This window comes from Bufo gargarizans, chromosome 4, assembly GCF_014858855.1.
Source record: "Bufo gargarizans isolate SCDJY-AF-19 chromosome 4, ASM1485885v1, whole genome shotgun sequence".
Classification (NCBI taxonomy): Eukaryota; Metazoa; Chordata; class Amphibia; order Anura; family Bufonidae; genus Bufo; species Bufo gargarizans.
The window spans coordinates 454854914-454882226 of NC_058083.1; the positions used below are offsets into that span (position 1 = coordinate 454854914).

The 27313-nt window shown below is 47.4% G+C and overlaps 1 protein-coding gene across 4 annotated transcripts in view; it reads right to left on the reverse strand.

Moving 5' to 3' along the window:
- Positions 1–27313, reverse strand: part of ATP2B2 (ATPase plasma membrane Ca2+ transporting 2) — a 241374-nt gene that overhangs the window by 66174 nt on the left and 147887 nt on the right. For all 4 annotated transcript variants that reach the window (XM_044290097.1, XM_044290100.1, XM_044290096.1 and 1 more), the window contains exon 3: positions 3099–3296. In XM_044290097.1, coding sequence (XP_044146032.1) covers positions 3099–3296 — 198 coding nt within the window. The remainder of the gene's footprint in view (positions 1–3098; positions 3297–27313) is intronic.

Below are 27313 nucleotides of genomic sequence, written 5' to 3' on the forward strand. Positions count from 1 at the left end.
GTGTACTGTCACATGTCAGACACTTGTGTAATGTCACACATGTAATATCACATATGTTCCCACCGTGTACTGTCACATGTCAGACACTTGTGTAAGGTGACCTTACACAAGTGTCTGACATGTGACAGTACACGGTGGGAACATATGTGATATTACATGTGTGACATTACACAAGTGTCTGACATGTGACAGTACACGGTGGGAACATATGTGACATTATATATGTGACCTGGTCACATATATAATGTCACATATGTTCCCACCGTGTACTGTCACATGTCAGACACTTGTGTAATGTCACACATGTAATATCACATATGTTCCCACCGTGTACTGTCACATGTCAGACACTTGTGTAAGGTCACACATGTAATATCACATATGTTCCCACCGTGTACTGTCACATGTCAGACACTTGTGTAATGTCACACATGTAATGTTACATATGTTCCCACCGTGTACTGTCACATGTCAGACACTTGTGTAAGGTCACACATGTAATATCACATATGTTCCCACCGTGTACTGTCACATGTCACACATGTAATATCACATATGTTCCCACCGTGTACTGTCACATGTCAGACACTTGTGTAAGGTCACACATGTAATGTCACATATGTTCCCACCGTGTACTGTCACATGTCAGACACTTGTGTAAGGTCACACATGTAATGTCACATATGTTCCCACCGTGTACTGTCACATGTCAGATACTTGTGTAAGGTCACACATGTAATGTCACATGTCAGACACTTGTGTAAGGTCACACATGTAATGTCACATATGTTCCCACCGTGTACGGTCACATGTCAGACACTTGTGTAAGGTAACACACATGTAATGTCACATATGTTCCCACCGTGTACTGTCACATGTCAGATACTTGTGTAAGGTCACACATGTAATGTCACATATGTTCCCACTGTGTACTGTCACATGCCATAGACACTTGTGTAATGTCACACATGTAATGTCACATATGTTCCCACCGTGTACTGTCACATGCCAGATACTTGTGTAAGGTCACACATGTAATGTCACATATGTTCCCACCGTGTACTGTCACATGTCAGATACTTGTGTAAGGTCACACATGTAATGTCACATATGTTCCCACCGTGTACTGTCACATGTCAGACACTTGTGTAAGGTCACACATGTAATGTCACATATGTTCCCACCGTGTACTGTCACATGTCATAGACACTTGTGTAAGGTCACACATGTAATGTCACATATGTTCCCACCGTGTACTGTCACATGTCAGATACTTGTGTAATGTCACACATATAATATCCCATATGTTCCCACCGTGTACTGTCACATGTCAGACACTTGTGTAAGGTCACACATGTAATGTCACATATGTTCCCACCGTGTACTGTCACATGTCATAGACACTTGTGTAATGTCACACATATAATATCACATATGTTCCCACCGTGTACTGTCACATGTCAGATACTTGTGTAAGGTCACACATGTAATATCACATATGTTCCCACCGTGTACTGTCACATGTCAGACACTTGTGTAAGGTCACACATGTAATGTCACATATGTTCTCACAGTGTACTGTCACATGTCATAGACACTTGTGTAATGTCACACATGTAATGTCACATATGTTCCCACCGTGTACTGTCACATGTCAGACACTTGTGTAAGGTAACACACATGTAATGTCACATGTTCCCACCGTGTACTGTCACATGTCAGATACTTGTGTAATGTCACACATATAATATCCCATATGTTCCCACCGTGTACTGTCACATGTCAGACACTTGTGTAAGGTCACACATGTAATGTCACATATGTTCCCACCGTGTACTGTCACATGTCATAGACACTTGTGTAATGTCACACATGTAATGTCACATATGTTCTCACAGTGTACTGTCACATGTCAGACACTTGTGTAATGTCACACATGTAATGTCACATATGTTCCCACCGTGTACTGTCACATGTCAGATACTTGTGTAAGGTCACACATGTAATATCACATATGTTCCCACCGTGTACTGTCACATGTCAGACACTTGTGTAAGGTCACACATGTAATGTCACATATGTTCTCACAGTGTACTGTCACATGTCATAGACACTTGTGTAATGTCACACATGTAATGTCACATATGTTCCCACCGTGTACTGTCACATGTCAGACACTTGTGTAAGGTAACACACATGTAATGTCACATGTTCCCACCGTGTACTGTCACATGTCATAGACACTTGTGTAATGTCACACATGCAAAGTCACATATGTTCCCACCGTGTACTGTCACATGTCAGACACTTGTGTAAGGTCACACATGTAATGTCACATATGTTCCCACCGTGTACTGTCACATGTCAGATACTTGTGTAAGGTCACACATGTAATGTCACATGTCAGACACTTGTGTAAGGTCACACATGTAATGTCACATATGTTCCCACCGTGTACTGTCACATGTCAGACACTTGTGTAATGTCACACATGTAATATCACATATGTTCCCACCGTGTACTGTCACATGTCATAGACACTTGTGTAATGTCACACATGTAATGTCACATATGTTCCCACCGTGTACTGTCACATGTCAGACACTTGTGTAAGGTCACACATGTAATGTCACATATGTTCCCACCGTGTACTGTCACATGTCAGACACTTGTGTATGGTCACATATGTTCCCACTGTGTACTGTCACATGTCAGACACTTGTGTAAGGTCACACATGTAATATCACATATGTTCCCACCGTGTACTGTCACATGTCAGACACTTGTGTAAGGTCACACATGTAATGTCACATATGTTCCCACCGTGTACTGTCACATGTCATAGACACTTGTGTAAGGTCACACATGTAATGTCACATATGTTCCCACCGTGTATTGTCACATGTCATAGACACTTGTGTAAGGTCACACATGTAATGTCACATATGTTCCCACCGTGTACTGTCACTCGCCATATAAACGCTCTCGGGTTATATCACATATGGAATGTGCTTCCTGTGTTGGGACGTCTCTGGGGTATGACCTGCTGTCCTCCTGCCCCTTTCTTGGTCCCACTGAGTTGTGTCCTCTTCACCCACCTTCGATATCTCCTCCGGGTGGTTGGTAGAATGACAGCCCCAGAGATATAATGGCTGCGATCTCCAGGATGATCAGCGTCACGTCCTGCAGCGCTTCCCATACGAGCTGTAAGAACGTTTTTGGCTTCTTTGGAGGTATAAAGTTTTTTCCAAATACTTGTCGCCTTTTCTCTAGATCTTCTATTGTGCCCGGGAGTCCTGAGGAGAGAGACGAGAGCTGAGGCCGGCAGGAGAGGACATGCTGGAGTAAGGGTCCATTCACGGACCTTGCGGACCACACATCACCGGCTCTATAGATTACTAATAGAATACGCATAATCTTGTCCGCAATTGCAGACAGGAATAAGACATGTTCTATTTTTTTTTCATGAACAGAATTGCGGACCCAGAAGTGCGGGTCCGCATTTCTGGATCCGGGCAGCACATAGTGCGGCCTCATAGAAATCAATGGGTCCGCAATTCCGTTCCGCATTTTGGCGGACGTGTGAATAGACCCACAAGTTTGGAGCCTCCAATGAAAAGCTTCATCAAAGTGACACATATGGGCAGCACATGCCAACCGACAACACGTGTTGTACCGCACACTGAGGTCATATGTTGTGTCTGCACTACTAAAGAGCCACGTAACTGACCTCATCACTATAAGGGCTCATGCACACGACCGTATGTATTTTGCAGAACGGAAGAGCCGCCCCTAATAGAACAGTCCTATCCCTGTCCATAATGCGGACAATAATAGGACATGTTCTTTTTTTTTTTTTGTGGAACAGAAATATGGACATACGGAAATGGAACGCACACAGAGTAACTTCCTCTTTTTTTTGTGTGGACCTTTTGAACTGAATGGTTTCGTATACGGTCCGCAAAAAAACCCCAAAAAACGAACAGACAAGGAAAGAAAATACGTTTGTGTACAAGAGCCCCAATAGACATGTATAGACACAAACCATGGGATCAGAATACATAGTTGACGATGTCCCTATAGATGACAGAGATCGCCTTGACGCTCGGCAGACGGGCTCAAATACTTTTGTACAAAACGATTTGCCAGGTATCTGGCACTTCTAGTGTAGTGTACTCTATATTGCAGGTTTCTGTCTTCATGTTGTCCCCTGTAGATGACGCCGCCATACTGCCAGCACGGCGCAGAAACAAGTACAGAGATTGTCCGCATGACGCCACTAGAGGGAGTGGCCGGCTTGGTCCCCAGACTCTATGGCGAGGCCATCCCTACGTCACGTCAGGCCCTGTTCACACAGTCGGTGGCTGCACTACCCACACCTGGAAGTCACTGCCGTGTGAACCAGGCCCGAGCCAAGGGTCTTCTCAGGGGAGACCTCTTATGGGGGCAGTCATTTGCAGGATCTTCCATAAGTGAACGCTTTGCAGCGTCAGGAAGCAGGTGAGCCCACCTGCAAGTAAACGGTAAGCGTATTAACCCATCGAGCACTGGTGCCATTGGTTTAATTATGCGCTGCACAGTCACTGTCCTCAGACAGAAATGCTGGATTGCTGCACTCGTCCGGCGGTTCTGTCTCTGGCAGATATGGTCTGATTAAACACTAGGTCTTACCACAAGCGGGAGGGTTTCCCCTGCTGCCCAATAAAATGGCTCTCAGAGGCTACTTTGGGGTAGTGTTCTTCTTTGTGAAAGGTTGTTGACTGCTAGACACGCCTCTACAACGCGCTCAAAGACAATGTGCCAATTTACCAGGCTTTTTGAGGGGGCACCATAGGATTTAGAGAAGTAGGATGGTCGTTTCCATGAATTGCCACAATCGAGCCCATTCTGACTGAGCTGTTACAAGATGTTGGGGGCAGTGGTTTCCTGAGGGCACGCACACGTGGTGAACAGCCTCTGTCCAGTTCAGGTAGACCACCAGTGGGTAAGATGATGTGACCTGCACAAGCAGCCCCCACAGTTGTGTTGTACACCATCCACACACAGGAGGCCTCCTAAAAAAAAAACTGTTTCTGTCCGGACCATTTCCAGGTACTTAGCAGAAGGAAATTTGGTGTCACTGCATCCACTATGTGTCCTGCCACTGAAAAGCAGCCACCATCGCCTTCGTCTGCAGGGAATGCTGCACTACCACAGTCTGGATCTGTATTGTCTATCCTGATTAATCCAGGTTATGTTTGTGATTAAAGAGTCCAGTCTCTGCTGTGGCGCTAGTGTGATGATCTGCGAAGCCAGCCGGTCACCCGTAGTAGAGATATGAGGACATCCTGCCGCCACATGTGGTCCTCTCATGGCAGGGGTGACAACTGCTGGTGTGATGATCGGGGAAGCCATCGCATATGACAGCCGGTCACCCCTAGTAGTGATATGTGCAGGACATTCTGCCGCCACATGTGCTCCTCTCATGGCAGAGCTGACAACTGCTGGTGTGATGATCGGGGAATCCATTACATATGACAGCCGGTCACCCGTAGTAGATACGAGGACACTGACAGCTCAGTGATATGTGCAGGACATCCTGCCACCACATGTGTTCCTCTCATGGCAGGGCTGACAACTGCTAATGTGATGATCGGGGAAGCCATCGCATATGACAGCCGGTCACCCCTAGTAGTGATACGAGGACACTAACAGCCCAGTGATATGTGCAGGACATCCTGACACCACATGTGTTCCTCTCATGGCAGGGATGACAACTGCTGGTGTGATGATCGGGGAAGCCATTACATATGACAGCCGGTCACCCGTAGTAGAGATATGAGGACATTCTGCCGCCACATGTGTTCCTCTCATGGCAGGGCTGACAACTGCTGGTGTAATGATCGGGGAGCCATCGCATATGACAGTTGGTCACCTCTAGTAGAGGATACAGCTCAGTGATATGTGCAGGACATCCTGCCGCCACATGTGCTCCTCTCATGGCAGGGCTGACAACTGCTGGTGTGATGACCGAGGGGGGCCATCGCATATGACAGCCAGTCACCCATAGTAGAGATACGAGGACACTGACAGCTCAGTGATATGTGCAGGACATCCTGCCACCACATGTGTTCCTCTCGTGGCAGGGCTGACAACTGCTGGAGTGATGATCGGGGGAGCCATCGCATATGACAGCCAGTCACCCATAGTAGAGATATGAGGACACTCAGTGATATGTGCAGGACATCCTGCCGCCACATGTGTCCCTCTCATGGCAGGGATGACAACTGCTGGTGTGATGACCGAGGGGGGCCATCGCATATGACAGCCAGTCACCCATAGTAGAGATATGAGGACACTCAGTGATATGTGCAGGACATCCTGCCGCCACATGTGTTCCTCTCATGGCAGGGATGACAACTGCTGGAGTGATGATCGGGGGAGCCATGGCATATGACAGTCGTCACCCCTAGTAGAGATACGAGGACACTCAGTGATATGTGCAGGACATCCTGCCGCCACATGTGTTCCTCTCATGGCAGGGATGACAACTGCTGGTGTGATGACCGAGGGGGGCCATCGCATATGACAGCCAGTCACCCCTAGTAGAGATATGAGGACACTCAGTGATATGTGCAGGACATCCTGACACCACATGTGGTCCTCTCATGGCAGGGATGACAACTGCTGGTGTAATGATCGGGGAAGCCAGCCAGTCACCCGTAGTAGAGATATGAGGACATCCTGCCGCCACATGTGTTCCTCTCATGGCAGGGCTGACAACTGCTGGTGTAATGATCGGGGAAGCCATTACATATGACAGCCAGTCACCCCTAGTAGAGATACGAGGACACTAACAGCTCAGTGATATGTGCAGGACATCCTGACACCACATGTGCTCCTCTCATGGCAGGGATGACAACTGCTGGTGTGATGATCGGGGAAGCCATCACATACGACAGTCGGTCACCTCTAGTAGTGATACGAGGACACTGACAGCTCAGTGATATGTGCAGGACATCCTGCCGCCACATGTGTTCCCCTCATGGCAGGGGTGACAACTGCTGGTGTGATGATCGGGGAAGCCATCACATACGACAGTCGGTCACCCATAGTAGAGATACGAGGACACTGACAGCTCAGTGATATGTGCAGGACATCCTGCCGCCACATGTGTTCCCCTCATGGCAGGGATGACAACTGCTGGTGTGATGATCGGGGAAGCCATTACATACTGTGGGTCTCCCTTGTAGTGATAGGGGGACACTAACAGCTCAGTGATATGTGCAGGACATCCTGCCGCCACATGTGTTCCCCTCATGGCAGGGCTGACAACTGCTGGTGTGATGATCGGGGAAGCCATTACATATGACAGCCAGTCACCTCTAGTAGTGATACGAGGACACTAACAGCTCAGTGATATGTGCAGTACATCCTGCCGCCACATGTGTTCCCCTCATGGCAGGGATGACAACTGCTGGTGTGATGATCGGGGGAGCCATCGCATATGACAGCCAGTCACCCATAGTAGAGATACGAGGACACTCAGTGATATGTGCAGGACATCCTGACACCACATGTGTTCCTCTCCTGGCAGGGCTGACAACTGAATAATGCTTGACTGCACACAGCTAGGGGTTCCCAGGAATGTCTTCTCCAGATTATAGATAGAAAACTCCAAACAATAGTTGTCATATGCAGAATCTAAGCTTTTATTGCATTTTTCAAACTACAACTAAAGTTAAATAAATCATAACATAAATCAGCTTCGATCTATATAGAATATCACAACGTAACAATGTATCATCAGGAGAAACTAACTACAATGAAAATAAAGATACCGCAAAACAATGGGGCGGCGCTAGCAGGTAGACATGAGGAGAGTGAGCATAATCCACAGCCAATCTCTTCATTTTGGAGAGGACTGACACACATAGTCCCCCTCTAGACATCATCAGAGTCGGCTGACCCTTTCTTGGGTTCTCAGGGTTGCCGTCTACATGGGAGGGGGGGTGTCAAGCCGCGGCCTGGAGCGCTGGTACCCTGCCTCGAGCCCTCGCAAGTGCCCAGGGGAGGAGTTCAGTATGTAAGTGCCCAGGGGAGGAGTTCAGTATGTAAGTGCCCAGGGGAGGAGTTCAGTATGTAAGTGCCCAGGGGAGGAGTTCAGTATGTAAGTGCCCAGGGGAGGAGTTCACTGTGTAGGTTCCCAGGGGAGGAGTTCACTGTGTAGGTGCCCAGGGGAGGAGTTTACTGTGTAGGTGCCCAGGGGAGGAGTTCACTGTGTAGGTGCCCAGGGGAGGAGTTCACTGTGTAGGTGCCCAGGCTGCTCTGCCTTCTTTTCACTTTACTCCTCCCCAGTCTCTGCCTTTGCCCGCCCTCAAGTCCGGACCCATCGATGAGGCAAGACTTGGAGGGCGGGCAAAGGCAGAGACTGGGGAGGAGTAAAGTGAAAAGAAGGCAGAGCAGCCTGGGCACCTACACAGTGAACTCCTCCCCTGGGCACTTGCGAGGGCTCATTTGCATATGAATTAAACTCAGTTTTTCCTGCTGGTGCAAGTCTAAAGACAAAGACAAAGGTCCTGTTACAATCCTGTATAGGTGGCTACAGAGCCATGTAAGCGCTGTGTATGGCCATATGGAGGTGACAGACGCCCTTTAAAGACTCTGTCTCAGTCTTAAAACCAGGGTGGATAAAAATCAATGATTTTATTTAACCACTTCAGTCCCCCTAGCTTAAACCCCCTTCTGCACTACACTACTTTCACCGTTTATCGCTCGGTCATGCAACTTACCACCCAAATGAATGTTACCTTCTTTTCTTCTCACTAATAGAGCTTTCATTTGGTGGTATTTCTTTGCTGCTGACATTTTTTTTTTTGTTATTAATCGAAATTTTACGAAATTTTTCACTTTCAGTTGTAATTTTTATTTTTTTTTTAAACGGCATCCATATATAAATTTTTCGCAAAATTTATTGTTCTACATGTCTTTGATAAAAAAAAAATGATTGGGTAAAAAAAAAAAATGGTTTGGGTAAAAGTTATAGCGTTTACAAACTATGGTACAAAAATGTGAATTTCCGCTTTTTGAAGCAGCTCTGACTTTCTGAACACCTGTCATGTTTCCTGAGGTTCTACAATGCCCAGACAGTAGAAACACCCCACAAATGACCCCATTTCGGAAAGTAGACACGCTAAGGTATTCGCTGATAGGCATAGTGAGTTCATAGAACTTTTTATTTTTTGTCACAAGTTAGAGGAAAATTATGATTTTTTTTTTATTTTTTTCTAACAAAGTCTCATATTCCACTAACTTGTGACAAAAAAATAAAAACTTCCATGAACTCACTATGCCCATCACGAAATAGCTTGGGGTGTCTTCTTTCCAAAATGGGGTCACTTGTAGGGTAGTTATACTGCCCTGGCATTTTAGGGGCCCTAATGCGTGAGAAGTAGTTTGAAATCAAAATCTGTAAAAAAAATGGCCGGTGAAATCCGAAAGGTGCTCTTTGGAATGTGGGCCCCTTTGCCCACCTAGGCTGCAAAACACCTAGGCTGCAAAAAAGTGTCACACGTGTGGTATCGCCGTACTCAGGAGAAGTTGGGGAATGTGTTTTGGGGTGTCATTTTACATATACCCATGCTGGGTGAGAGAAATATCTTGGTCAAATGCCAACTTTGTATAAAAAAAAAAAAAAGGAAAAGTTGTCTTTTGCCGAGATATTTCTCTCACCCAGCATGGGTATATGTAAAATGACACCCCAAAACACATTCCCCAACTTCTCCTGAGTACGACGATACCAGATGTGTGACACTTTTTTGCAGCCTAGGTGGGCAAATGAGCCCACATTCCAAAGAGCACCTTTCGGATTTCACAGGGCATTTTTTCCAAATTTTGATTTCAAACTACTTCTCACGTATTAGGGCCCCTAAAATGCCAGGGCAGTATAACTACCCCACAAGTGACCCCATTTTGGAAAGAAGATCTTTATATTTATTCAGACAAAGTATTTGTCAAGTTGATGCCATGCCCATGCTCCTCTGTTGGTTAGAGTGCAATGAGATCGAGCAGTGGATTAGCCGGTCATTTTTACCATTGTATTTGTAAGGTGTCGCACACCAGGCGATGAATTAGGCGATGCGTCTTTGGATTCGACAGGGCGCAGATGGATCCCGTTCAATGAGACTACTTGGTCAGCTCATGAAGTAGAGGCAAAAGTGCAGCTAAAAGGGTCAAGTCGTAAACATCCGTTTATCATTGTGAAAAGGCGAAGTCTGACAGAAGATGTAAGTATTTTAAGAAAATTGTTGCCCGGCACCTTTCAAGGCTGACAAAAAAAATTAACCACCCTGGAGGAGAGTAAAAATGTAAATGCCTTTGTGTCTAATTCATGCATAAAAAAGGCCCAAATAAACAGAACCCCGTGCCACCAGAAGTAGTCCAAGGTAACTTTCACATCTGCGGGTTTGAGATCACATCACTCCAGTTTTATCGTCATTCATTGTCACTGGGGACAAAACTGAACAGAGTCCCCAGAATGCATTCCGTTCCTGTGCCGGACAAAAAAAACGTAGCAAGCAGTGTTTTTGTGTTCAGCGCGGGAAACTGAAGAAGCAGATCCAGTTTTTCCAATTTCTTCATTTTCGATATATTACAACCGGATCCGTTGTGAATGGATGCAGCGGGTTGTATTATTATAGCGGAAGCGTTTTGCTGTGGTTTTGAGATCCCCGGCTGGACAGTGAAAACGCCCAAGAGAAAGTAGCCTAAAACAGTGTGCCCCCAAAACAGGTCCACTTTCATTAGTAAGTGTGCCTAAAAAGGGCATAAAACAGTGTAATAACTGCGCCCCAGAGCGTCCACGCCAGCTACACAGCTTAGTGTCATCCCAGGGGCGGACCGGGAACTTAAAGTGGCCCCATGTTGTAGCCAAGTCCAAATTGACAGAAGGTGGGGCAACACGAGCCACACGTAGGCAGGGACAACAATAGTGCTGCACAAAATACCGCAACAACCACGGCCCTATCACCCTACTGAGGACGGCCATACGGCAGAGCTCAGGAGGGCACCCGGCTGTGCAAGTACCTGGTACTCCTAGCATTACTTAATGCTGAGAGCATCAATTCATTACGTCTCAGCGTTTATCGGAGTATTCCTTTTTAGGTTAGGGCCATATGCACCTTCAGACATAGAAAACGTGGACATCCACCAATCGCCCCCCTTCTCACTGAGCCCCTCCGTGAGTCATCAGAGGTCGCCCCGATAGGGAAGTGCCATCAACAAGGGGCAAACCGGAAAAGATTTATGGTACTCGCAGACGTGATCCACTGGCTAACCCTCGTGTTCCTGCCCGTCACTTTGTGACGAAGCGCGAGCGAGACCCAGGTCGAGCCGGAACACGATACGATACGTCTGCGAGTATCATAAATCTTTTACGGTTTGCCCCTTGTTGATGGCACTTCCCTATCGGGGCTCAGTGAGAAGGGGGGCGATTGGTGGATGTCCACGTTTTCTATGTCTGAAGGTGCATATGGGCCTAACCTAAAAAGGAATACTCCGAGGATTTAAAGCAGCGCGGTCCGATAAACGCTAAGACTGACTGTGTGAATTGTACCCACTGATCCATTCATTATGCCCTGGACAGTGACCGTACGGAGGGCTTGGGCGGCCTCCTGGGCATCAGCCCTCCAGGAAATTCCCCTGTGGGGTCTATGGCCAGTCCGCCCCCGACTACCCCCAGTCTCTATATCATTAATACATATACTAAATAATAGGGGACCCAGCACGGAACCTTGGGGACCACCAGAGGCCAGGACACTGGCACCACCTCGCTGCCTATAATGGGGGCCTAATCAGGGCTGCTCCGCCTTACAGGCCACTGGACTTGGGGCCCATGAGACAGCAGATTGGCACAAAAGGTGACATCGCTGTGACCTGCTGTGCGTGAAACCTGGCGTGCGGGAGGGGAACGGTAGTGAGGGAGCAGGGAGCCGATGATGATAGTGATGACTGATGATGATAGTGATGACCGATAATGTGATGACTGATGATGATTGTGATGACTGATAATGTGATGACTGATGATGATAGTGATGACTGATAATGTGATGATAGTGATGACTGATAATGTGATGACTGATGAGGATAGTGATGACCGATGAGGATAGTGATGACCGATAATGTGATGACTGATGATGATAGTGATGACTGATGATGATAGTGATGACTGATGATGATAGTGATGACTGATGATGATAGTGATGATGACTGATAATGTGATGACTGATGATGACAGTGTCGAGTTCAGTGATTGATAATGACTTTGGAGTGATTAATAATGATGAAGAGGGTAGTAGTGACGATGATAGTGATGACTGATGATGATAGTGATGACTGATAATGTGATGACTGATGATGATAGTGATGACTGATAATGTGATGACTGATGATGATAGTGATGACTGATAATGTGATGACTGATGATGGTAGTGATAACTGATAATGTGATGACTGATGATGATAGTGATAACTGATAATGTGATGACAAATGATGATAGTGATGACTGATAATGACTGATGATAGTGATGACTGATGATAGTGATGACTGATTATGATATTGATGACTGATGATGACTGATGAGGATAGTGATGATGACTGATAATGTGATGACTGATGATGACAGTGTCGAGTTCAGTGATTGATAATGACTTTGGAGTGATTAATAATGATGATGAGGGTAGTAGTGATGATGACTGATGATGATAGTGATGATGACTGATAATGTGATGACTGATGATGACAGTGTCGAGTTCAGTGATTGATAATGACTTTGGAGTGATTAATAATGATGATGAGGGTAGTAGTGATGATGATTGGGAGCCTGCACCGATGGGTATTCCCATGAAGCGGATCCTGTCTCTTCTTGCGGTTACATTTCCTGAGCACATTTTGCTGCACTTCCACAAATGGCGGCACTCACTGATGTCGGTGCACCTATGTTTTGGTGTAAATTAGGGTAAATTAGCCAAGCAATAGGCGATATAGAAAAAGCGACTATCTCCAGCGCAGCCGCCCACCAACGTAAAGGGGTGAGGGGTGCACAGTGTGCCGGTGGCCCCTCCGGATCACATGTCTCCAGACTCTCCGCCATCTCTTATTGATGCTCCGCTCAGGTGAAGGTTTCCGCTATCACCATGGGACACAATGGCGCAGCTATTGAAAGCATCCACCTCGCGAGCACAAGTCTGTCAGCGGCCGCTCCGCTCTGATGGGCAGCAGCATCCATAATTCATTTGGCATCAGACGTGTCCAGGGGCACAGCACAAGGTCCAAAAGAGCGCCTCCGATAATCCAGAAAGGACAAGAGCCCAAGCCGCCAACACTCACGGCACAGAACAGGAAGCACTTCATACCAATTCTCTCGCTGCCAGAGGGGTGCTCGGGGTCCCTTGCTGCTCCGGTGATTCAGGAGGCTCCACACCAGTCCAATTTGTTTGTCCGGCCGCATACAATGAAAGCGACGTTTCGACTTAATTTGGCTTGATAAAGACTTGTTCAGATCGAAACGTCGCTTTCATTGTATGCGGTCGGACAAACAAAGAATAGGACTGGAGCCTCCTGAATCACTGGAGCAGCAGAAACACTGCCACATCTCACACTGCGGCCAAACAGAAAAGAAACCAACTGTAAATATGAGAAATGTACTTGTAATAGACATCAATACATGTGTGTGTGCAGTGTATACATGTGTGTGCGTGTGCGCGCAGTGTATACATGAGTGTGCGTGTGCGCGCAGTGTATACATGAGTGTGCGTGTGCGCGCAGTGTATACATGAGTGTGCGTGTGCGCGCAGTGTATACATGAGTGTGCGTGTGCGCGCAGTGTATACATGAGTGTGCGTGTGCGTGCAGTGTATACATGAGTGTGCGTGCAGTGTATACATGAGTGTGCGTGTGCGTGCAGTGTATACATGTGTGTGCGTGTGTGTGCAGTGTATACATGTGTGCGTGCAGTGTATACGTGTGTGCGCAGTGTATACATGTGTGTGTGCGCAGTGTATACATGTGTGTGCGCAGTGTATACATGTGTGTGCGCAGTGTATACATGTGTGTGTGCGCAGTGTATACATGTGTGTGTGCGCAGTGTATACATGTGTGTGTGCGCAGTGTATACATGTGTGTGTGCGCAGTGTATACATGTGTGTGTGCGCAGTGTATACATGTGTGTGTGTGCAGTGTATACATGTGTGTGTGTGCAGTGTATACATGTGTGTGTGTGCAGTGTATACATGTGTGTGTGTGCAGTGTATACATGTGTGTGTGTGCAGTGTATACATGTGTGTGTGTGCAGTGTATACATGTGTGTGTGTGCAGTGTATACATGTGTGTGTGTGCAGTGTATACATGTGTGTGTGTGCAGTGTATACATGTGTGTGTGTGCAGTGTATACATGTGTGTGTGCAGTGTATACATGTGTGTGTGTGTGTGTGTGCAGTGTATACATGTGTGTGTGTGCATGCAGTGTATACATGTGTGTGTGTGCAGTGTATACATGTGTGTGTGTGCAGTGTATACATGTGTGTGTGTGTGCAGTGTAGACGTGTGTGTGTGTGCAGTGTAGACATGTTGTGTGTGCAGTGTATACATGTGTGTGTGTGCAGTGTATACATGTGTGTGTGTGCAGTGTATACATGTGTGTGTGTGCAGTGTATACATGTGTGTGTGCAGTGTATACATGTGTGTAGTGTATACATGTGTGTGTGTGTGTGCAGTGTATACATGTGTGTGCAGTGTATACATGTGTGTGTGTGTGCAGTGTATACATGTGTGTGCAGTGTATACATGTGTGTGTAGTGTATACATGTGTGTGTGCAGTGTATACATGTGTGTGCAGTGTAGACGTGTGTGCAGTGTAGACGTGTGTGCAGTGTATACATGTGTGTGTGCAGTGTATACGTGTGTGCAGTGTATACATGTGTGCATGTGTGTGCAGTGTATACATGTGTGTGCAGTGTATATATGTGTGTGTGCAGTATAAATGTGCGTGCGTGTGTGCAGTGTATGTGTGTGCAGTGTATATATGTGTGTGCAGTGTATATATGTGTGTGCAGTGTATATATGTGTGTGCGTGCGTGCAGTGTATGTGTGCAGTGTATATATGTGTGTGCAGTGTATATATGTGTGTGCAGTGTATATATGTGTGTGCAGTGTATATATGTGTGTGCAGTGTATATATGTGTGTGTGCAGTAGAAATGTGTGTGCGTGTGTGCAGTGTATACGTGTGTGAAGTGTATACGTGTGTGAAGTGTATACGTGTGTGCAGTGTATACGTGTGTGCAGTGTATACGTGTGTGCAGTGTATACGTGTGTGCAGTGTATATATGTGTGCAGTGTATATATGTGTGCAGTGTATATATGTGTGCGTGTGTGCAGTGTATGTGCGTGTGTGCAGGTGTGCAGTGTATGTGCGTGTGTGCAGTGTATATGCGTGTGTGCAGTGTATATGCGTGTGTGCAGTGTATATATGTGTGTGCAGTGTATATATGTGTGTGCAGTGTATGTGTGTGCATGTGTGCAGTGTATATATATATATATATATGTGTGTGTGTGTGCTGTGTATGTGTGTGTGCAGTGTATGTGTGTGTGCAGTGTATATATGTATGTGTGTGTGTGCAGTGTGTATATATATATGTGTGTGTGTGTGTGTGTGTGTGTGCTGTGTATGTGTGTGTGCAGTGTATGTGTGTGTGCAGTGTATATATGTATATGTGCAGTGTGTATATATATACACTACGTGCAGAATTATTAGGCAAATGAGTATTTTGCCCACATCATCCTCTTTCTGCATGTTGTCTTACTCCAAGCTGTATAGGCTCGAAAGCCTACTACCAATTAAGCATATTAGGTGATGTGCATCTCTGTAATGAGAAGGGGTGTGGTCTAATGACATCAACACCCTATATCAGGTGTGCATAATTATTAGGCAACTTCCTTTCCTTTGGCAAAATGGGTCAAAAGAAGGACTTGACAGGCTCAGAAAAGTCACAAATAGTGAGATATCTTGCAGAGGGATGCAGCACTCTTAAAATTGCAAAGCTTCTGAAGCGTGATCATCGAACAATCAAGCGTTTCATTCAAAATAGTCAACAGGGTCGCAAGAAGCGTGTGGAAAAACCAAGGCGCAAAATACCTGCCCATGAACTGAGAAAAGTCAAGCGTGCAGCTGCCAAGATGCCACTTGCCACCAGTTTGGCCATATTTCAGAGCTGCAACATCACTGGAGTGCCCAAAAGCACAAGGTGTGCAATACTCAGAGACATGGCCAAGGTAAGAAAGGCTGAAAGACGACCACCACTGAACAAGACACACAAGCTGAAACGTCAAGACTGGGCCAAGAAATATCTCAAGACTGATTTTTCTAAGGTTTTATGGACTGATGAAATGAGAGTGAGTCTTGATGGGCCAGATGGATGGACCCGTGGCTGGATTGGTAAAGGGCAGAGAGCTCCAGTCCGACTCAGACGCCAGCAAGGTGGAGGTGGAGTACTGGTTTGGGCTGGTATCATCAAAGATGAGCTTGTGGGGCCTTTTCGGGTTGAGGATGGAGTCAAGCTCAACTCCCAGTCCTACTGCCAGTTTCTGGAAGACACCTTCTTCAAGCAGTGGTACAGGAAGAAGTCTGCATCCTTCAAGAAAAACATGATTTTCATGCAGGACAATGCTCCATCACACGCGTCCAAGTACTCCACAGCGTGGCTGGCAAGAAAGGGTATAAAAGAAGACAATCTAATGACATGGCCTCCTTGTTCACCTGATCTGAACCCCATTGAGAACCTGTGGTCCATCATCAAATGTGAGATTTACAAGGAGGGAAAACAGTCCACCTCTCTGAACAGTGTCTGGGAGGCTGTGGTTGCTGCTGCACGCAATGTTGATGGTGAACAGATCAAAACACTGACAGAATCCATGGATGGCAGGCTTCTGAGTGTCCTTGCAAAGAAAGGTGGCTATATTGGTCACTGATTTGTTTTTGTTTTGTTTTTGAATGTCAGAAATGTATATTTGTGAATGTTGAGATGTTATATTGGTTTCACTGGTAAAAATAAATAATTGAAATGGGTATATATTTGTTTTTTGTTAAGTTGCCTAATAATTATGCACAGTAATAGTCACCTGCACACACAGATATCCCCCTAAAATAGCTAAAACTAAAAACAAACTAAAAACTACTTCCAAAAATATTCAGCTTTGATATTAATGAGTTTTTTGGGTTCATTGAGAACATGGTTGTTGTTCAATAATAAAATTAATCCTCAAAAATACAACTTGCCTAATAATTCTGCACTCCCTGTATGTGTGTGTGTGCAGTGTATATATGTATGTGTGAGTGCAGTGTATATATGTATGTGTGTGTGTGTGTGTGTGTGCGCAGTGTATATATGTATGTGTGTGTGTGTGCAGTGTATATATATATATGTGTGTGTGTGTGCAGTGTATATATGTATGTGTGAGTGCAGTGTATATATGTATGTGTGTGTGTGTGTGTGTGTGTGCAGTGTATATATGTATGTGTGTGTGCAGTGTATATATATATATGTGTGTGTGTGTGTGTGTGCAGTGTATATATGTATGTGTGTGTGCAGTGTATATATGTGAGGATCGGGAATACGTTGTGAAATGGATCATAAAAACCAACTGAACCTTGTAAAGTTTTGGTTCTAGGGAGTACTGGCAATGCCCAAGCCTCAGGAGATCGTGGGACCGAAACCTAACTGTCTAGACTATGCAGGAATGAGGGCCGAAAAGAACTATGTAGATAGGAAGAGAATCCTTGAATAGTTCCCCAGACAACAGCTATCTGCTAGCTGTGGTCCGCGCGTTGTTCTACTGTGCGCCCCTGAGACTTGTTTTAACGCTTGAGACGTGAAGACCGACCTACTACCTGAATCTTCTACCGTGAGGAAATGCTGGACCTTGTCCAAAACCCGATTCAACGTGGTTGTAGGGAGTCCGAGGTTAGTACGGAAAGAAGCTACGAAGCCATAATATACAAGATTCTGTCTATGCTCTCCCATGAGTGAGGGAATGCAATGCAATGAAGCCACCAGCGAAAATGGATTCCTGGTCGTGGTAAAAAGGCAATGACTTTGCGCGGGGACCTGGTTGACAAGATATGATCCACTACGGTCAGAGACTGAAATGCTAGAGGGAATTGCCCTACTTGTTCCTTCTCTGGCAGGACCTGAACGAAGCATGAATAATGAAAGAAAGACGAAATATCTGCGTAAGACACGACAATGATGCTGTAGGGCGAACCGGACCAGTGTGCGGTCAAAACATAAAGTGAGCCATCAACATGGATTATTAGGAAATTAGGGAAGCAGGTATGTATGTGATATGGGCCAAATCAGCCCAGATGCACAGACGGACAACCAACCAGGCAATCAGCCCAGCAGGACTGAAAACAGTCATCGGGCCCCCGAAGCCATGGGGCCGAAGCAGTCGTCGGGCCCCCGAAGCCATGGGGCCGAAGCAGTCGTCGGGCCCCCGAAGCCATGGGGCCGAAGCAGTCGTCGGGCCCCCAAAGCCATGAACAGCTTGTAAAAACATAGCAGGAAACTTCCTGGCCCACTGACCTCCGCTGAGGAGCTGTTTGGTGAACTGGGGCAGGAGACCAATCTGAGTGAATACGAACCAGAAGTAACAGGAGACCAGTCTGAGTGAATACGAACCAGAAGTAACAGGAGACCAGTCTGAGTGAATACGAACCAGAAGTAACAGAAGACCAGTCTGAGTGAATACGAACCATAAGTAAAAGGAGACCAGTCTGAGTGATCATGAACCAGAAGTAAAAGGAGACCAGTCTGAGCGAATACGAACCAGAAGTAACAGGAGACCAGTCTGAGTGATCATGAACCAGAAGTAGAAGGAGACCAGTCTGAGTGAATACGAACCAGAAGTAAAAGGAGACCAGTCTGAGTGATCATGAACCAGAAGTAGAAGGAGACCAGTCTGAGTGAATAGGAACCAGAAGTAACAGGAGACCAGTCTGAGTGAATACGAACCAGAAGTAAAAGGAGACCAGTCTGAGTGAATACGAACCAGAAGTAACAGGAGACCAGTCTGAGTGATCATGAACCAGAAGTAACAGGAAACCAATCTGAGTGATTATGAACCAGGAGTAAAAGGAGACCAATCTGAGTGAATACGAACCAGAAGTAAAAGGAGACCAGTCTGAGTGAATATGAACCAGAAGTAACAGGAGACCAGTCTGAGTGAATACGAACCAGGAGTAACAGGAGACCAGTCTGAGTGATTATGAACCAGAAGTAACAGGAGACCAGTCTGAGTGATTATGAACCAGGATTAACCAGAAAGTAGGCCTATGGAATGTAACAGACCACTGAGGAAAGGAACGTAAGCCTTAAAAGAACGCAGTTATGTTTGTCGGGAGAGAGGTACCAGAGCGGTGGGTGCAGACTGCCCCGGTTAGATTGAGCAAAACCATGATGTAGCAATGAACAGGAGAATGCAGCTTTGAGTGGGAGCAGAGTACAACACATGATGTAACAACAAATGAGTGAATGCAGCTTTGGATGCGAGTGGTACCTAAAAACATGGTATAGGCGCAGCTCCGAGTATGGGTAGCGCATGAAAAGCATGGTATAAAGCAGACGTATAAATGCAACCTGAAAGTGAGCAGAGTATTGACGTGATGCGAAAGCAGACATGTGGACGCAGCTCTAGTAGTGAAAGGAGTATGGAACAAGATGTGAAAAGCAGACATGCGGGCGCAGCTGTGGATGTGAACGGAATATTAACTTGATGTGACCGCAGACATGGAAAGCGGCTTTGGTGAGTGGGGTATACAACCTGGTGTAGCAGTAGAAGTGTGAACACAACTTTGGGTATAAGCAGAGCATGAAAATTGGTATAAACGCAGCTCTGGTTGTGAGTGGAGCAAGGTGGGAACACCAGGGTGGTGCGTCCAGAGCATGAAAACGGAGTAACAGTAGCAGCTATGGCTGTAAGCCGAGTATACAACATGTAATAACAGGCATGTAATACGGATCCGGCTGACGGCTGGGGACGGAATGAGATGTAACAGCCAACAGATGAGCGCAGCTTGAATGTGAGACCAATCTGAGTGAATACAAACCAAGAGTAGAAAAGTGCAGGACAGTAAGGACGTGCGGATGCAGCATAAGACATGAAATAAAAGCCGAAAGTGTAAATGCCGCTCAGGATAACAGCGGAGCATGAAAGTGTGAGATTGTGGATAAGCTCTGCCTGTATATTTATGTTTACATTGTACTGGAGCTGTCATTTGGCATTCTGGGCACTAGAGGCCGCTGTTCTGCAGCACAGTCAGCACACTCTGGGATCTGCATATGCAAAGCAGATGATGACTCATGCTTCTGTGTGAACCAGGAAGTGTTGATCTGACATGGTGGAAGGATTGTGCTGTGAGGGGCTGAATCCGATTCCATCCTGGCTTGCGGATGTCCGGCAGTGAATGGACACTCAAAGGAAGGAGAGTATCTGCTGTCCCCTGTCTGGATCCAGCACTTTGAAAGAGAGGTTGTCCCAGGAAGACCAGTTCCAGTGTATGGACAGAAAACCTTAGCATCAAGCAAGGCCGCACGGTTGCTGAGAGCTTGGTGGCCATCCCGGGTAAGCGTCATCCTAGGGCCCAGAACGGACGCAGGGCAGTACACCTGATTACCAATTGTACTTTACTGTTTGGCGCCTAAAGTAACAGAGACTAACCTAGGCCTTGTATTAGCTAGTTAGATAGGGTTATAGCTTTGTTAGGCCTTACTGTACTGGACTGCAGCGCAGTAATTGACTTGCAGGCTCTGCTGCGTCTGCCACCGGTTAGGTGTGTCTTCTATAGCGGCACAGTACGACTTGTAGGCTCTGCTGTGTACGCCAGCAGGCTAGGCCTGTCCCTCGGACAGGGACGGTGACTGTGGGCCTGGGGTATTACTTATACTGTTTGTACTTGTGTTAATACTGTTTCCAAAGTAAAGTTTATATTCTTGCATATAAAGCTGGTGTCAGTGTCGCTTTCCTTGTCTGTGACTTTGCTGTATCCTGGGGAGCCCACCCCGGTACACGGCTTACGAAAGTGAAATACATGAAGTCTAAAGATGGTGGTAGCGGGGGGGGGGGGGGGGGGGAGACACATGGCAAGGAACAGCTACAGCAAGAGGCCTAAACAATAAACGCTGCGTCCGATCTCCAAACATGCGCGTGTCACATGCAGCCCGGGTACCGCTTACTTCAGCTGGTTTGCTGTAAAGAAACTTTTCATACGAGACGAATGAAGCAAAGTGAAACTTGTAAGATTTATAGGAACTAACTCCTATCACCAACAAACAAAATTGAAAAGCAAATGGAAGTATTTTGGCCCAACGAGCAAACCTGAGGGAGCAGATTCTGAGGCAAAGCCTCCCGTTCGCTAGCAAAGTCGGATCCGACCGGCCTGGAGAGACGGCCCCGGCCCAACCTACGTACGTAGTATGGCATGTGCATGCTATGGTAGCAGAGAGCAAAATAACAAGCTCCATGCTGCAAAGAAAGACTCCTACCACCAGAGAAGCTAGTCTGCTAATGGCACCCAGCGGCAGCTGTGCACCTGAGAGGACACACCTGTGAGTGAGGGTGTGGCTCATATATGAAGAGCCTCCGCCCCTCCCACAAATGCAGGCTGACTAATCAGCCTTACCAACATATATATATATAAATGTGTGTGCAGTGTATATACAGGTCCTTCTAAAAAAATTAGCATATTGTGATAAAGTTCATTATTTTCTGTAATGTGCTGATAAACATTAGACTTTCATATATTTTAGATTCATTACACACAACTGAAGTAGTTCAAGCCTTTTATTGTTTTAATATTGATGATTTTGGCCACAGCTCATGAAAACCCAAAATTCCTATCTCAAAAAATTAGCATATTTCATCCGACCAATAAAAGAAAAGTGTTTTTAATACAAAAAAAGTCAACCTTCAAAATATTATGTTCAGTTCTGCCCTCAATACTTGGTCGGGAATCCTTTTGCAGAAATGCCTGCTTCAATGCGGCGTGGCATGGAGGCAATCAGCCTGTGGCACTGCTGAGGTGTTATGGAGGCCCAGGATGCTTCAATGCGGCGTGGCATGGAGGCAATCAGCCTGTGGCACTGCTGAGGTGTTATGGAGGCCCAGGATGCTTCAGTGCGGCGTGGCATGGAGGCAATCAGCCTGTGGCACTGCTGAGGTGTTATGGAGGCCCAGGATGCTTCACTGCGGCGTGGCATGGAGGCAATCAGCCTGTGGCACTGCTGAGGTGTTATGGAGGCCCAGGAGGCTTCGATAGCGGCGTGGCATGGAGGCAATCAGCCTGTGGCACTGCTGAGGTGTTATGGAGGCCCAGGAGGCTTCAATGCGGCGTGGCATTGAGGCAATCAGCCTGTGGCACTGCTGAGGTGTTATGGAGGCCCAGGATGCTTCACTGCGGCGTGGCATGGAGGCAATCAGCCTGTGGCACTGCTGAGGTGTTATGGAGGCCCAGGATGCTTCGATAGCGGCCTTAAGCTCATCCAGAGTGTTGGGTCTTGCGTCTCTCACTTTCTCTTCCCAATATCCCACAGATTCTCTATGGGGTTCAGGTCAGGAGAGTTGGCAGGCCAATTGAGCCCAGTAATACCATGGTCAGTAAACCAGTTACCAGTGGTGTTGGCGCTGTGAGCAGGTGCCAGGTTGTGCTGAAAAATGAAATCTTCATCTCCATAAAGCTTTTCAGCAGATGGAAGCATGAAGTGCTCCACAATCTCCTGATAGCGGCTGCATTGCCCCTGCCCTTGATAAAACACAGTGGACCAACACCAGCAGCTGACATGGCGCCCCAGACCATCACTGACTGTGGGCACTGGACACTGGACTTCAGGCATTTGGGCATTTCCCTCTCCCCAGTCTCCTCCAGACTCTGGCACCTTGATTTCCGAATGACATGCAACAGTCCAGTGCTGCTTCTCTGTAGCCCAGGTCAGGCGCTTCTGCCGCTGTTTCTGGGGAATGCAGCACCTGTAGCCCATTTCCTGCACACGCCTGTACACGGGGGCTCTGGATGTTTCTACTCCAGACTCAGTCCACTGCTTCCGCAGGTCCCCCAAGGTCTTGAATCGGTCCTTCTCCACAATCTTCCTCAGGGTCCGGTCACCTCTTCTTGTTGTGCAGCGTTTTCTGCCACACTTTTTCCTTCCCACAGACTGCCCACTGAGGGGCCTTGATACAGCGCTCTGGGAACAGCCTATTCCTTCAGACATGTCTTTCTGTGTCTTACCCTCTTGCTTGAGGGGTCAATGATGGCCTTCTGGACAGCAGTCAGGTCGGCAGTCTGACCCATGATTGCCGTTTGGAGTAATGAACCCGGCTGGGAGTTTTTAAAAGCCTCAGGAATCTTTTGCAGGTGTTTAGAGTTAATTAGTTGATTCAGATGATTAGGTTAATAGCTCGTTTAGAGAACCTTTTCAGGATATGCTAATTTTCTGAGATAGGAATTTTGGGTTTTCATGAGCTGTGGCCAAAATCATCAATATTAAAACAATAAAAGGCTTGAACTACTTCAGTTGTGTGTAATGAATCTAAAATATATGAAAGTCTAATGTTTATCAGCACATTACAGAAAATAATGAACTTTATCACAATATGCTAATTTTTTGAGAAGGACCTGTATATTGGTTGTAACAAGTGGTTATTTCAGTCAACGTTGCTCTTCTATCAGCTTGAATCAGTCGGCCCATTCTCCTCTGACCTCTAGCATCAACAAGGCATTCTCGCCCACAGGACGGCCGCATACTGGAGGTTTTTCCCTTTTCACACCATCTTTGTAAACCCTAGAAATGGTTGTGCGTGAGAATCCCAGTAACTGAGCAGATTGTGAAATACTCAGACCGGCCCGTCTAGCACCAACAACCATGCCACGCTCAAAATGGCTTAAATCACCTTTCTTTCCCATTCTGACATTCAGTTTGGAGTTCAGGAGATTGTCTTGACCAGGACCACAACCCGACATGCATCGAAGCCACTGCCATGTGATTGGTTGACTAGATAATCGCATTCATGAGAAATAGAACAGGTGTTCCTAATAATTCTTTTGGTGAGTGTATATTATACACAGTACACATTATATATATATATATATATATATATATATATACAGTACAGACCAAAAGTTTGGACACACCTTCTCATTCAAAGAGTTTTCTTTATATTCACGACTATGAAAATTGTAGATTCACACTGAAGGCATCAAAACTATGAATTATCACATGTGGAATTATCTACATAACAAAAAAGTGTGAAACAACTGAACATATGTCATATTCTAGGTTCTTTAAAGTTGCCACCTTTTGCTTTGATTACTGCTTTGCACACTCTTTGCATTCTCTTGATAAGCTTCAAGAGGTAGTCACCTGAAATGGTCTTCACTTCACAGGTGTGCCCTGTCAGGTTTAATAAGTGGGATTTCTGGCCTTATAAATGGCGTTGGGACCATCAGTTGCGTTGTGGAGAAGTCAGGTGGACACACAGCTGATAGTCCTACTGAATAGACTGTTCGAATCTGTATTATGGAAGAAAAAAAAGCAGCTAAGTAAAGAAAAACGAGTGGCCATCATTACTTTAAGAAATGAAGGTCAGTCAGTCCGAAAAATTGGGAAAACTTTGAAAGTGTCCCCAAGTGCAGTCACAAAAACCATCAAGCACTACAAAGAAACTGGCTCACATGCGGACCGCCCCAGGAAAGGAAGACCAATAGTCACCTCTGCTGCGGAGGAGAAGTTTATCCGAGTCACCAGCCTCAGAAATCGCAGGTTAACAGCAGCTCAGATTAGAGACCAGGTCAAGGCGTGAGGAGCTGGATTCCTATTTATACCGGGTCACCGACTTAGGTTACAAGTACGGCGGGTCGAACTTCTACGACTACCACAGGTCTTTTTCAGCCAAGGCGGCTGCCGCCCTCGCCCAGTTCCAGTTCATCACGGACTGGGCGAACCTGGACATGGAGCTGTTCTGTCGTCATTTTGCTGGGTTGCAGGCCCCCACATGCGCAGCGTGCCAATCCATCCAGCGCACGGCCGACTGGTGTCCCAACCTCCCCACCTCGGGCCGGGAAGGTTCCCTGCCTGGCCCCTCCGGCGCACAGCGGTTCCAAGGGTCCACTGACAAGCTGGGCAGGCCCATTGCTTACCTAGGGCAGAGTCAGGTCTGCAACAACTTTAACGCCGGGGGTTGTGGTTTCAACAGCTGCAGGGCCTTGCACGTCTGCTCCCTCTGCTTCAGGGCCCACCCCCGCTGCCCGAAGAGGCAGCGTAAGACGCTATGACTGGCCGACATCAATATTGAGCTCTTGGGCATCCTGTTGCGAGACCACCCCGATCGCCAGGCGGTGGAGTTCCTTCTCGCCGGCTTCAAGGGGGGCTTCGATACCGGCTTGGTGGCCCTCCCTCAAGTGTCCTGGGAGGGAAGGAACCTACAGTCTGCCATTCAAGACCCAGAAGCGGTAGCCACCCTGTTGCAGGACGAAGTTCGGAAGGGTTTTCTCCTAGGCCCGTTTAAAGTCATTCCATTTGCTACTTGGAGGGTAAATCCTATTGGCCTGGTCTCCAAGCAGGCCTCAAATAAAAAAACGTTTGATTTACGACTTGTCAGCGCCTCACATGTCACCGATTCCCAGCCTCAACTCCCTGATCCCGTCAGAAGAGTTCTCGATGTCCTACGCATCCATAGACGAGGCCATTCAATACATCCGGCTGGCCGGGGAGGGTGCTTGGTTGGCCAAGGCCGACATCGCGGACGCCTTCAAGCTGCTCCCCATTCTTCCTCGGCTATGGCGATATTATGGGTTGCATTGGGCAGACGGGTTCTATTTTGCTGACCGGCTCACCTTTGGGTCAAAAAGCAGCCCGTGGCTGTTCGACAGGTTCGCCTGTGCGCTGCACTGGATCCTTGTCCATCATGGGAGGCTAGGTATGGTCATACATTACTTGGATGATTTCCTGATAGTCGAGAGGCCCGAGAGCCCCCCCTCGGGGTTGGCGAGTTTGCTCCAGCTGTTCGCCGGCCTCGAGGTCCCCGTGGCATCCGCCAAGACAGAGGGCCCAGGCACCAGGGTTACCTTCTTGGGCATCACCCTGGATTCGGTCCGCATGGAGGCCAGCCTCCCCGCGGTCAAGCTGGCAAAAATCAAAGCCGCCGTTTCATCCGCGGCCTCTTCCGGGGTTTTGTCCAAGCGGGAGCTCCAGTCCCTGTTAGGGTTCCTCACCTGCACATTCAAAATCATGCCGCAGGGCAGGTCCTTTGTTTCCCGGCTCCTCAACCTCCTGCCAACCGCTCCGGATCAGGACTCCACCATCCGGCTGGACGGTCACGCCATGGCGGACCTTCGAATGTGGCGAGCTTTCCTGACCGGGTGGAACGGTATCTCGATATTTGTACCATCCACGGACGCGGCATCCCCCACGGTTTTCACCGATGCCGCGGCCTCCCGCGGGTTCGCAGCTATCTTCTACCCGCAGTGGTTGGTCGGCAGTTGGCCGGTAGAGCTCCTGTCCGAGGCTGAGGCCATGAGGTCCTCGCCGCTATTGGAATTGTACCCCATAGTGGCGGCTGCCCACATCTGGGGTCCGCTCTGGGCAAACAGGTCAGTAATATTCAGAACGGACAGTCAGGTCCTGGTCGAGGTCATTTCAAAGGGAAGGGCAAAATCCCTCAGGATCATGGCCCTGCTGCGTAAGCTTGTCTGGCTGTCCCTGGAGTTTAACTTCAACGTTTTCGCCTTCCATGTCCAGGGAACGCAGAACGTGGCGGCCGACGCCCTGTCACGATTTAACTTCGATATTTTCTTCCAGGAACTCCCGGAGGCGGATCCCGTCGGCATTCCAGCTCCGCCTTACAGCGCCCTCCTGCTGAACTAGAGCCCTTGATAGCGACCGCACGGTCATTAGTCCAGCGGTCGCTAGCCGCCAACACCGCCAGGAACTACGACGCCGGGTTCAGCTTGTTTAAGCGGTTCGCTGACACCCACCCACAAGGGGAGGTGGACGAGGTCACCTTTATCATGGCCTTCATAGCCCATTGCCACACCCACCGCCACCTCTCTTAATACCATCAAGCTGTATTTGGCCGGCATCCAACACCACCGGATGCTCAGCGACCCTTCTGCCAGATTCATCTTTTCTAATCAGGCCATCAAAGCCACCCTCAGGGGCATTCAGAAGGTTAGCACGGCGGTCCAGGTGCGCAGGCAGCCGGTGTCAGGGGAGCTCTTCCGCAAGTTATC